General features: G+C 42.7%; 1 protein-coding gene across 1 annotated transcript in view; it reads left to right on the plus strand.

The window, feature by feature from the left end:
- LOC135912879 (endothelin-converting enzyme 2-like) overlaps positions 1–13,397 on the plus strand; it is a 219,294-nt gene that overhangs the window by 62,171 nt on the left and 143,726 nt on the right. Inside the window, exons 9-11 of the mRNA XM_065445457.1 lie at positions 2,109–2,154; positions 2,782–2,841; positions 4,845–5,012. Of these exons, the coding sequence (XP_065301529.1) occupies positions 2,109–2,154; positions 2,782–2,841; positions 4,845–5,012 (274 nt within the window). The remainder of the gene's footprint in view (positions 1–2,108; positions 2,155–2,781; positions 2,842–4,844; positions 5,013–13,397) is intronic.

The raw sequence follows: 13,397 nt of genomic DNA on the forward strand, positions 1-13,397 counted from the left end.
TTTTTCCCGTGCACAAATAGTGCTGGTGGTATGGACTTACTGAAAAAAAATTGCAGGGTACAACGCGTTAATTTTAAAGTTTTAGGCCTTCGAATTTGGTAAATGTGCAAGTCGTTAAAATGCTCTTTTTCACTCTTATTAAAATATGTTTTTTTGTTCACGAAATCCTTGCTAGGTTTCGAAAAAAAAAGATCGAAGGCTTTCTGCGGAGACATTTTCCCACCTCATAAGAATTTGGCGGAAAACTAAAACGGAAAACACCCTACAGGCAATCCTAGTGGAAGGCTGTGTATACTGTCTGTTGAGTGCTCGACTAGAGATCGTGCAACCGCTTTTTCTATTCCTCGCGGCAACTACAACTATTTAGTGTGAATGCTGGTTACGAGCTTTTGAACGAGTTGGACGTGTCCACCTTTTCGCAAGAATTCAAAGTTATTCTAATACAACGAGCCAAAACAAAGCGCATTCGCGTAGGGAAACAAACCAGTGCTTGTGCGTTTCACTGGATTGCCTCTATGAAATACTGAAAAAAAAATGTTGTTCAGCTCGGCGGTTTGTAAAACAAGACTTGCGTATTCTATGCGGTTCTCATATAGGCGCACGCAAAAAAAAAAAATACTTTATGAACGGTCTGAGAAATGCGAATAATAATCCTTGTGGTGACTTGGGCAATAGGAGGCTTCACTCAAAATTTACGTCAAAAGCCTACAAGTACAGTTGGATCTGAAGTGTTAGGTGGAGGCCCACGCTGTCAAGCGACTCACTAAAGTAGATATGGCGAGTAGGACTTGGAAGCAATTGCTTAGTCAGCGTTGGATTTATTATTCGAGAAACACCCGTCGCGATCATGTTGGCTATGGCGTCTTGCGGCTGACCGCCGTGTCAGGTGTTCTATTACCGGCCGTGGTGGCCCCATTTGAATGGGAGTGGTGTTCAAAAAACGGACTTGCACCAAGGTACTGGTGCAGCTTAAAAAATGACGCAGACTTCATAACCCTGAGTCAATAACTACGCGAAGTACTCCCTCACATAAGCAACACTCCACCCCCCCCCCCCCCTGCGTGTCCCAGAACATTCCACCACTCAGCACTGCGCCTCCACTCAACAAATTGCACTTCAGTGACACCGAACGGTGACTCTGGAGAAGCGTAGCGTCTTCTTTAGTTAAGAGGCAAGGCTTCCCTCAACTCAGCGGAGTAGAGGAAGAGCTTCGGGGCGAAGGCTTTCTGAGAATACGAGGGCTAGCAACATTAAATGTGACCAGTTAAAACATTTTGTGAGGTGTGGCAGTTCGCCGATAAAGCAGCTTCCCTTTAGTGAGGCACAGGCGCGCAGCAGTGGTAGCGAACGCACTGCACAGCCGTCAGGCTCTTGATTTAAGAGCGCGCGAATGCATAACCATTCTTTCTTATTTTGGTTTCCCAGGCTTCGAGTGTGTTACAAGGCGCCTTGATGGCACAAGAATTCGTTACGTTAGATGGCTAACCAGATACTGAGCTCATAACCGTATAGTGCCGTAGAATTCCTAGCTTATAAAATATATTTTCGGAGCCCCTACTGACTGGACGTTTCGTCTTGCATGTGTTCACCATAATAACTTGATATATTTAGGACAAAGCCTAAATTTACACCCTTAAATATTTTACTGATATACAAGAACCCTATGTATTTGAATTGAGAATGCTAGTATAGCGTAATTTGCTTCGTCAATATTCTTAAAGTTTGGTACCATTCACTGGCACGAATTTTAGGCTATCATACAACCATTTAATTTTACCACTTTTCAGAAATACAACAGCCATAAAACATTAATGGGCATTGAATTGATGATAAGCACAAATACTAACGTTTGCCTTGCCGCTTTATGGCCTATCAAACCTTTTCGCCAATAATCTTTTACGCAGTAAACAATTTATCTGAGAGAAATTGGTCCTGTCAGAAATTTCTGTGGTTCGCGAGTTTGATGCAATTTTTTTCATTAGGTGCACCTTTTTGCGTCATGAACATTCTCAGCTAAGGTTAACATGTACACTGTTTTATGCTGTGAAATAACGTTCTGGTATAACCTTCCACTTCTCTTTTCTCTTCTGTTCAATGCCATCGCTTAGGCTACAGAACAGATGACAACAGCGATGAACCACTCAGTGAAGCCAAGTGAGAAACGTTCTATGCTATATATCCCTCAGCCGTCACTAGAGCATGCATCACAAATAATTATCAAATGTAGGGCTCACAATGAAGCTAGTGAGAAAGCTAGAAACACTCCGCCAGAACATGTGAATGGTGATTGTTTTCACAAAACTACGCGCAAACCGTGTTCGCGGTTCACGGAGAATGTGCATTGCCTCACTATCGTAAGAAAAAAAAATCGCAGAACTCTGTTGCTGCAAAGCTTGCCACTTGAAATTTTATAATAATGTTTCATATGTAAGGCCGTTTACAAATAGCATCGTAAATATCGTAATCGTTTTCTTAAGGAACAAAATTTGGCGAAATAAAGGTGCTTCGAATTATAATATGTTTAATCTAGATTTCTTCTAATTGTAATATGTTTAATCCAAGTTTAATACGGTTATGCTATGGCAGTCAAATTAAAGTACAGCAGCTACGGCCTGTGATTCAGATTTTTGAGCTGTAACTGACTTCACGGTCAGTCCCGAAATAGTTCACTGAACGTTATAATACCGGTCTCCGTGAATATTGCACCAAAGTACCGCAAATACTACGAAGTGACCCTGACTGAAGTATAACAATAATGAACCATATCTTTCTCTGTTTCAGGAAGTCGCCTGCCTTTGACATCCTCTTTGGCATGTAATACTTCATTCTGTGAAATGGAAGGTAAGAAAGGCCGGTATTTGAACAGAATATCCATCACAATATTCACTGCCATGACGTGGATAAGCGGCTATGGCGTTCTGCTGTTGAGCCCGAAGTCGCGGATTCGATGTCCGTGTGCGGCCGCTTAATTACGAGCGAATTACGAGGCAAAAACGTTTGTTTACAAAGTTCGGTGTGCGTTGAACACCCGCATTGCTTTATATTTTTCTCGATATCTTCACTATGGCGATCCGCATAGGCATGCGATTATATGAAGACTCCGTAAATTTTTAAGCTAATTCTGGAACAATAGGTACTACGGCGTGCATATTGCATTACTATAAACGTATCTCTCTGAGCAGCAGTTATGGTGCCTAACCTTCCTAGCTACCGTCTCTCGGAACAGAGAGTGACGAAACAAGCATCCAAGAAAAAAATTTTATATAAAGTGTCATATCCAGCTTTGTGAAGACAAATGCGAAGAAGGCTTATCCATACCTCAGACAATGACAGTCTCTTTAATTGTGAAAGTTCGATTCAATCTAGTTTGATATCGCTTCAAGTTGGAAAGGTCTGTGTGCCAACACCTCTCCCACTTTTGGTCTAAATTCATTTTATCAGTTTACTTGTTTTTGTCCTGGCCAGGTTGCTTCCATTGATTCGTTTGGTGGAAAGGCGCTTTGCGAACACACCTCTTGCACGCGCTCGGACCTGCTCTTGCTTTTTGCGCAGTGTTTGGCTACTTTTGTATTGAATATATTTGCTTTTAGTTTAAATGATTAAAAAATCAACTCACTTGTTGCGGAGCATTTCACCTACTTCTGAGAGAGCAGGTGTCCCGTGTAGGATCTTCCTATTGTGCCGTGTATCTTGTTTGCGCTTTAAAAGTACCTGTCAAGTATGCACCAACTAGGCCCACAGAAAGTTCTCCTTGCCCGAGGTAGTTCGAAACAATTCGAAAGTAGTACATTACGCACCGCGCTTGTCGCGTGTCCGCGGTCTGTTACATGTCTGTTAACGTTCTGTTAACTCTTAACTTCGACAACCGCATGGCTCTTGCAACAAATCAACCACTTAACTAGACTTATCAATGAAACCATTTCATACTTACATGTCAAGTTTTATGTATTCAACACAACAGATTGTAGTCAGCACCCAGCGCACTGAACCTTTTTATTCTTTGTCGCGTGTTCGGTGCCATGTCATGCCAGCTGATTCAAGAAACGCATCCAACCTCTCGTGCCGTCAACACGCTTCAATATATGAGCGTGCAGCTCTTAGGATCCGGTTCCTGCGTCGAGTGTCGGCGTTCCCGGCGTAACCCAGCGAACGTGCGTAGCGGATGAAAGAGCGAACGCGGAGCGCAGCAGGAGATGAAAAGTGCGGCGAAATCGAAGAGCGCGAGGAGGGAAACGGAGGCGGAGGGCGCAGCGGAAGCGTGAGGTCAAAAAAAGCCGAAGCGTAGGGTATGACGAAAGCGTGAGAAGAAATTCGTAGTGTAGTTGAAGTTGGTCGGCGGTGACGACCGCTACGAGATGGCGCCGAAGTAGCGCGCCATCGTCTGTTCTAAGATGACTTTTTTATCTTTTTTCGGTCACCGCTATTCACCGGCTGACAAATGTTAAGCGTTATATACGGACGCATGACGCTCCTGCATGTATCAGAAGTCTCTCGAATATTATTGATTGTTCCATCCGTTGGCTGCTGTAACTTTTTTAATCTGATTGTATGCGGGAAGCGATTGTGGAATACTTTCTGAATGCCAGGCGCGCCCTGGCAATTACACTGCAACCTTCGATTAGTGATGTATAAAAGCCGGCGCGCTTGACTTGCAGATCAAATTGTCAACGATTTCCGACTCTGCTACACGGCTCTTTCAAGTTCTTTGCCTTAATATAACGCGAAACGAAAACACGTGGAGAGCTGCTCTCAAATTCCGCATTAAGGAGTACCGTAATTGTCGGTGAATTTTGTTGTCCGGCTACTTCTCAACCTTACTTAGCGTTTCTTGTTACTGAACGCAGCGAAGCACCTGTCGAGCATCTTCAAAAGCGGCCGGGACCCGTGCGACAACTTCTACGTGTTCGCCTGCGCCGACTGGAATGCTAGGTCCAGCGACTCCCAGGAATACAAGAACGTTGACGACGCCTTAGCGGGCAGCATGGAGGACATGGCCAAGGCTGTTCTCAGCGGTAAAAATGATTTTATATTGAACTTTTGTTGGCCATATTTTCTAAGCAAAGAAATCATCAGCCTTTCCACTTTATTTAGGGGAAAATGAGACATCCACCCAATCGTAGCAATTTCTACAAAGGAAACTCATACGGATTCCACGATAGAAAAGCCACCCAGTTTAAGAAAATTCGTCCTGGTCCGGGACTCGAACCCGAGACCACCTCCTCTGCGGGGCAGCCGATCTACCATATGAGCTCACCAGGCGGTTAGCAGATGGCAGGGCGAAGTCGAATTTGTTAATTTGACTTCCCGGTTTCCCAACGCCAATTACATCCTTTATGGCGATTTCAACTTCCCTGATATTGATTGGAAGAACTGAACTGCATCCTCATGATTATCGAAAGACTTCCTTCAGTTAACCCTATTCGTCAACCTAACTCAGTATGTCCACTCGCCCACTCGGGGCTCTAATATACTTGATCTTGTTCTGGTCTCAGAAACCCTGACTTAGTTTCATCAGTGTCCCTTGTCATGGAACTAAGTGGTCACAAACCCGTAACATTCCACCTATCTTCTCCTATAAAAAAAAAACGGCCAATAAGAAAATTTTTCAGGGGCTACAACAAGGCCAACTTTTTTGCAATTAACTCCGACCTAGAATCTTTGTATGAATGTTTTCGTCAATCAGCTTCTTCACGATCAGTTAACAATAACTGGTTGCTGTTCAAACAGCAAATACAAAATCTAATTGATAGACACGTCCCTCTGATACGCATTCCAGCCGATGCAGGCACGCGCTGGTATTCTCGCTAAAGATACTATCGTGCAAGAAAGAAAGAGTGTATCGTGTCGCTCAGAAATCGTCCTCAGCATCTAAATGGAAGAAATACTCAGATTGCTAGCGCGAACATGCCTGTCTTTTGAGGCACTCGAAAGGCAAATTTCATCATGAGTACCTAAAGAAATATCTTTATTGTTAACCCAAAAAAATTGCGGAGCATTTTCAAACCAAAGAATCGGTCCCATAACATTGCGCTTGTTTATCCAGATGGCTCTGACGTTCCACTTGATCAGCGGGCTGATGTCATGAGTTCCTATTTCTCGTCGGCTTTCACCTCCGAACCTGTTCATGATGAACCGGCGTTGGCTGGACCAAATTTTTTCGCAGTGCCGCCGGTCGTGATCACAGTTGAAGGCATCTTGTGCCTCGTTAACAAATGAAAAATTTCGAGTGCTTCGGGACAATATTCCTCTAAAGTTCCTTAAAAGTACTGAGGACATGTCGAGTCGCATCTTGCCGACAGTATTTGCGCAGTCCCTTTTAGAAAGTGTAATTCCGCACGACTGGAAGACTGCGAAAGTAATCCCAGTTTTCAAAAAGGGCAACCGCCCAGATCCGTCAAATTATAGGCCTATATCGCTGACATGCGTTGCATGCGAACTAATGGAAAACATCATATATTCCCACGTCACCCGCCATCTCGATAATAATAATTTTTTTTCCGCAAGCAGCACGGCTTTCGCTCCGGGTCGTCACGTGAAACAAAATTATTCGAATTCACTACAGACCGTAACTTGAACGTGGATTCGTATTTTCAGACCGATGTCATTTACATTTTTCAAAGACATTTGATCGCGTTGCTCATCGTCGTCTCATGGCCAAACCCGCTCACCTTGTCACGGATCAAAAGCTTTCTGTCAGCACGATCTCACTTCACAGTCATTGGCGGTAAGCTTTCAACAGCAGCACAAGTATTATCCGGCCTCCTTCAGGGACCAGTTCTTGGCCCGCTTCTCTTTTTTATCTTCATAAATGAATTGTCATCTGGAATAACGTCATCTATTCGCCTCTTTGCTGATGATTGAGTTCTATATTGTCGAATCCCAAGCAATACTCATCAATCATTACTACAACACGACCTAAACCTACCTAATCGAAGCGTGGTGCTCGCGCTGGTTGATGGAGCCTAATACCTCAAAGTGCAAATGCATGGTTGTTTCACGCATAAAAAATAATATGATCTTTCAGTATTCCCTCAATTCCACAGCTTTATCACATGCTAGCTCTTACCAATGCCTAGGCATCCTCAATAACAGCAACCTCACATGGTCGGAACATACTTCTAATGTTGTAACTGATACCGCAATGTCGCTAGGTTGCGAAATTGCGGTATCAAAAAAAAAACTTAAAAAGAACACTACGTCTGCTTCTCCCCCCCCCTCCCCCCGAAGATGAGTAAAATAGCCTACGAAACCTTCGTTAGGAGCAAACTCGAATATGCTTCTACGATTTGGAGCCCCTACCAAGATTATTTAATTACCTCTCTCGAGTCGGTCCAAAATCGTGATGCCCGATTTATTTCATCAAACCATATTACACACGTCAGCGTGACCCACATTATATCACGTTAAAATAAAGTTACCACATTAAAACCACATTACCACATTAAAATAAAGTTACTTCACTCACTCACTCACTCACGAGTCAGACGACTCAAGATAAAGTGTCACATGAACACTGCAAGAATGAGTCCGGTAACAATTCTAGACGAGTCTGATGACTCCAGCAGTGTGTGTCAAGTTACCCTTAGTGCGTGGTGCCAGTCTCTTGCAAATAAAGTAAAGCAACTGAGCCATGTAAGTCGTTTCACTCTTGGATGGCAGTGTCGAGCCGCTTTTCAAAATGTGTCAACAACTCTTGCTGTAAGTACACACGACTACGGCTAGTTCTCAAGAAGACTACTGTGAAAAGACAACATAGGATAACAAAGAATCCACAGTAAACATGCCAAAAAGCACATGGCAGACTAGCAAGAAAAAGTTAATATTTCATCAATCTTTGTTATTGTCTTCTGGAAAATTCAAATGTATCAGTCAGCACAGAATCATCATGAAAGCAAGACAGTTCTCATTACTATTAAACTGGAATCAATAGCCAACCAAGCAAAATGTAGCAAAAGCAAAATCCAATATGTAGCCTGCAGCTGCATATGCATGACACTGCAATGCCACTCAGAACCTTGATGAGACCCCAAAATATTATGTAACTCATGTAGAAGTTTAATGCACCACCGCACATGTCTCTTATAATATGTCAAAATATTTATAAGTTCAACCTATTTCCCTGTTGTAAACTTACGACTTAACATTCTAAGCAAGTAAGCTACACATAACAAATAAGAAAGGCTGCACTTATGTGCAAATGAGACCCACATAATGAAGTGCAATAAAAACAACATTCCAACTTAGATTACATTATCTATGCATTATACTATGCTTGTTAAAAACAACTGGTTGGCAATTGATAATCCAATCTAACAGTAAAAACAGCTGTCTTACCTTATGGTACTCTTGTTGGCACTTTTTCCCACACAATTTTTGCATGTATCTGAAAAACACCACATTAAAAAGTTGTGCATCAATTTTATTCTGTCATACAACATGCAACAGTGTATAAAAACTTCATAACTGACAAAATTACAAAAATAAATACAGCAACACTTATACTGATCATTTATTTATGTTGAGAAACATACTTTTGCAAGACTAAGTATAATAGCTGACACAGACAATTTCACAGGTAGAAATAACCGCTAATACAAAACTTTCCATAATGCAAACACATTGACAAAATAAGTAGCACAGGTAGCTGTATTTTGTTACGGCAAAGACGGCGCATGAATTATGAGGACAAAGAAGGAAGCAGAACACATAAACTATACCCAGCTACATGCACGCAGCTGTAACAATACACATAGTGCACAAAGATCCAGAAGAAACAAAGAGGAAGATGTGAGGAAGGCTTCTTTTACTCATCACACGTCATCCTGTAAGAGCACATTATGCACTGGCTGTAATCTATCCTCAGCCCATACATGAATAAGTTACATTAGGTGCCACATTTACAAATCACTCATACAATGTTCTTGTGATTTCCCTTATTCCAATCTTTAACTAAGCAAGCATGACTGAGTTACATAAAGCCTCCCTACGGCTTGGCACATATACAGAAAGAAGTGTTTCTATAAACACTGGAGGTCACGGACGGATGACTGACACATACCTCTTTTAATTCTTTTGTCTTTGTCATTATGATTATCTATCACAGTAGTCTTTTGTAGAGTGAAACACTTCCAGATAATACACTGTGTGCAACCAAGTGTGAATACCTGTTCTCGATTTTATTTATTTCTACCTTTTTCTGGTGTCCCGCTAAGGTAACAATGGCGCAAAGGATTGTCTTCCTAATGTATGCGTTCCCATACAACAGGAGCAGATGATAAGCCACATTAATGGTGCGTGAAATAAAACATCTGTGCATAACTTTCCGCTGCCGCTCCAATCTGGAGTGATTTTTTTTTTGCTTTCTGTACACTAGCACAGGTGCTACGTAGTCCCCTTGGTGCCCAAAGCAACTCTCACACCCGAGCAGGATGTCCATTTTTTTTAAATTCTAAGCAAAACTCTGGTTATGGGGGACAATTGCGAACTTATATTTTCGCTTCGTAGCTTAATTATGTTGTTGACCTTTAACTTTAGCCACTTCACTACTTTTCTGCAGGTGCAGACAGGCCATTGCACCAATGCTAGGTTTTGAAAACACCAGAGCAGGGTAGAAAGCAAGAACAGATATTTATAATTTGGGTGCCCACTCTGCATTGCATGGATATGTTTCAATGAACGATAAAACTACTTAGTAGATAAACATATGAAAGATAAGGGAATTAAGCTCGAAGCCTACCATATCAGTAACTGGGAATTTCATGCGTAAATGAAATTTTACGATTCCCAGTGATGAAGAAACAGTTTTGACAATATGTGCCAAGGTCACCCACTCACTCATGCTCACAAAAGAAACAAAATAAAAACAAGCAAGATTAAAAGAAGTTCGAACTTGCAACCTAAAGTGAGACACCTCGCATGACTGATTTATGTATTTACTGAGCATAAATTACATCTGGCGCATAATCTGCTTGTACAAGATGACAAACAATGAGTTCTGTAAGCCTTGTGGGACAATTCTGTGTGAAAGAGAAATCTATTTGATCATTACCTTTTGGGGTATGTGTATCTCAGAACTGGTGCTAGTCTGAGTTCTTACAAAGTAGACGTCATTGAGTACTGTAATTCTAATGCCTGCCACTGCTATAAATTTCTGTTAGTCGCACTGTCATGAAGCAGTTATGTTCAATAATTAGCGGCAGTCACCGCTGAAACACTCAGTACAAAACACGAAATAAATATATGCAGTCGGAATGTAAATGTCGAACAAAGTTATAATCAAGTCTACATTTCACAGAACTGTCTTTTTTTCTGTTAGTGTGCCAATACCATTTCCACATTCACAAACATTTTTGTATTGCTCTCCTGACAAATGCAGAAAAATGCAGTCTTTAACAGAAGCCCTTGGGAAGACAGCCCAGAGTCGCTTTGACAAGAGGACTTCCCTTAAACTTTCGTCGCTATGTTGTAGGTCACTGTAGCAAGGGGAACATTTTGCTGATTGAATATTACTCGAAATATTTTTATTATTTGTACTAGAGGTTTGAAGAGAGAGCCAATTGTAGAGTTCTTCGTGCAGATTTTATATATTCCATTAGTTTTTGTTTAGCTGCTTCTCGAGTTATGTCCTACACAACAACAAAATACATAGTCATATTTGCAAGCACTTTCTTGTGTATTAAATTTTCACAAAAAGAAGTGTGCTGCAGCTAACTCAACTCTTTGTAGACTGCAAAGTGCCAATATCTATTCAAACAGCATGTAAAGTTACTAGAAGTATGCAAGATTAGTAGGCAGGCAGACAGGCCTGCCTACTAATCTTGCATACTTCTCATGCTATTGTGGAAAAAAAAATAGAATATACTTCAAAAACTTTTTCTCACAATAGCATGACAATAACCTTATGCACTTATAATTGTCCTATACTAACGAAATTTGGCATATATACTATTCAAGATATGCAGAATGCTGATATCTAATTGAAATTGCAATCTGTAAAATTATTTAATGTGGCCTAATATTTTTTGCATAGTTGCAGTAATTGTACAAGCTGCTTCGATAGGTGTCATCACTTTGCAGTATATAACTAGCTAAATAAGATGCAGCATGAAGCTATTTCTGAAAATTTTATGCACAGGAAAGTGCCCACAAGAATATTTTGCCACTGTGTAGGACCATAACTAAAGAACAGCAGCTACACAAAAATCAATGACAATTCAAATCTAATAAAACACTTTATGAATGACAGCATACTCAAATATCTAGTACAAATACATAAAGAAGTTGTTTTGAGGAGTATTTCCCCTTAATAAGTGGGTGTCAGTGTTTTCTACCAAAGTGTTAGAAAATGCCTTCAGGCATACCATGGGGAGCTTTATAAATAGCACACGCACGCATCTGCCTAAAAATCCCCACGCCCTGCTTGCGTTCATTAGTCATTTTTGCATTCTGTTGTATGTCACCATTTGCATCCCTTAATATTGAGTGCGCAAAACCAAAAAACAACCTAATACCATATTTACTCGCATAATGATCGCACTCGCGTAATGATCGCACCCCTAAATTCTGATGTCAAAATTCAATTTTTTTATTTCTCGTGTAAGATTGCATCCCAAACTTGCCGCAGCGATATGTCATGTGCCAAGTCTAGCTAATAATGATCGCGCTTACCATCTGTCAACTGCTATGCGAACAACTCTTCAAGACAAACCAAGCAGTCTGCACACACCAAACATTCTTAAGCAGATGCCCCATTTCATTCCTTCCATCACTTTCCGCACTTATATGACAAAAAAAAGCTACAACTAAACTTGCCTTTATTATGTGTAGGCTTTGTAATGGTTGTGGTCAACAAAAACAACAAAAAAGGCGTCTTTCGTTTCTTCTCGTCTGAACTTGTGGGCACGCAACAAATCGCGAGTGGTGTTACGAATATCCCACCGCTGCCACCAGTGTTACGAACTTGCACCGCTGCACCACGATTACGGCTTTGTGGTCCCGTAGCGCTCGTCACCCGTTTCGTGACAGAGCGTTGGTAGCGAAGACTCCGAGCCTGGCGTCGATGAGAATAACAAAAGGGACTTTATACATTATATACAGGTTATCATACAGGACATGAACGGGTCGGCACTGGGGCCGAGTGCTCACAACAAACGCGACTGTTCTCGCACGACGACGTCCGGCGAAAACGCGTGACACATCTCACCCCAGTCGGGAGCGACACTCTCTCCCGGTGGCTCGGCGGATCCTGTTTTTCAGGCGGCGTGTTGCTGCTTTTATAATCCCCGAGGACCATTGTCACTCAAACGGCCCAATACAAAGTCAGCACACGACGGTCGTCCGAGGGGTCCAACCAGCGACCGCGCTGGCCACCCGGTTCAAAGTTCGCGCGCGCGGTGACCTCCAGGCAAAGGGAGGTGCGGCGCCGGGCTGTCTGGCACACGCTGACATGTCCAAACTTGCGGCTCGCCGAGGCTTCTCCCGCGCGCTGCCTGACGGCTCAGCATCTTGACTTGTGAAGGGAGAATTAGGGCGCTCGCAGGATAGATTCCGCATCTTGCAGATTCGGAATCCGGGCTTGTGGTAATGGCACAACAGCATCCCCGCCCTCAGATAAGGCGCCGGGAAGACGAGCTGCCCCCACGTGGCTCGGATGCCAGGCGCGCACGTTCGTCAGGCTCGTCCAAGTTCACGTCCAGTGTCGGGACGCCAGGTAACTTCACGTGCCCAGGTCCGACTCGCCAGGACAGGAGCTCTGCTCACCACGTCGTCGCCAAGGCACCTTGACCAGCTCCGCTCGGGTCGTTCCTAAGACCTTGCTTCTCGCCACTGGTCCCGCTTGGTCGTTCTGCAGCTTGCAAAACCGACCGGCAAAAGGCAACACCCAACACGAACAAGTGCCCTCTGTCTCCCGTCAAACACCAGACAAGGCCATAATTCAAATCAACCTAACTAAATCGCTATCCCTCTTTTTGCTCCCGCTGCAACAAGAGGCAGGTGTACGATCTAGCACACAAGGCTCAAACAATCAGTTTTCAAATCAACAACTCAACAAAATAGAAACAATTATTAATCAGCAATAATAATTACAAATAGAATGGTCCCCTTGAAATCGCTTTGGACCGAAAACATACTTCTGAGGAAGCAAATGAGGTCATTCATTTTTCCCGGCGATATTTTCGCGGAATCCGAAGCTGCTTATATTTGCGACCCTGCTTATCCGTGTAGCGGCGGTACGATAAGCCAGATTCCTTGCCAAATGAAACCCTCTTTTTTTTCACTCCCCGTTTGACGCTCTTCCTCAGATCGGCTAGTGAACAATCTTCCTGTTGTTCGCGAATCCGAGTTTCCCTTTCAACTGCAGCCTGCTCCTGCCAGCTGGCGGAAACCGGAGCGAGTGT

This window comes from Dermacentor albipictus, chromosome 1, assembly GCF_038994185.2.
Source record: "Dermacentor albipictus isolate Rhodes 1998 colony chromosome 1, USDA_Dalb.pri_finalv2, whole genome shotgun sequence".
Lineage (NCBI taxonomy): Eukaryota > Metazoa > Arthropoda > Arachnida > Ixodida > Ixodidae > Dermacentor > Dermacentor albipictus.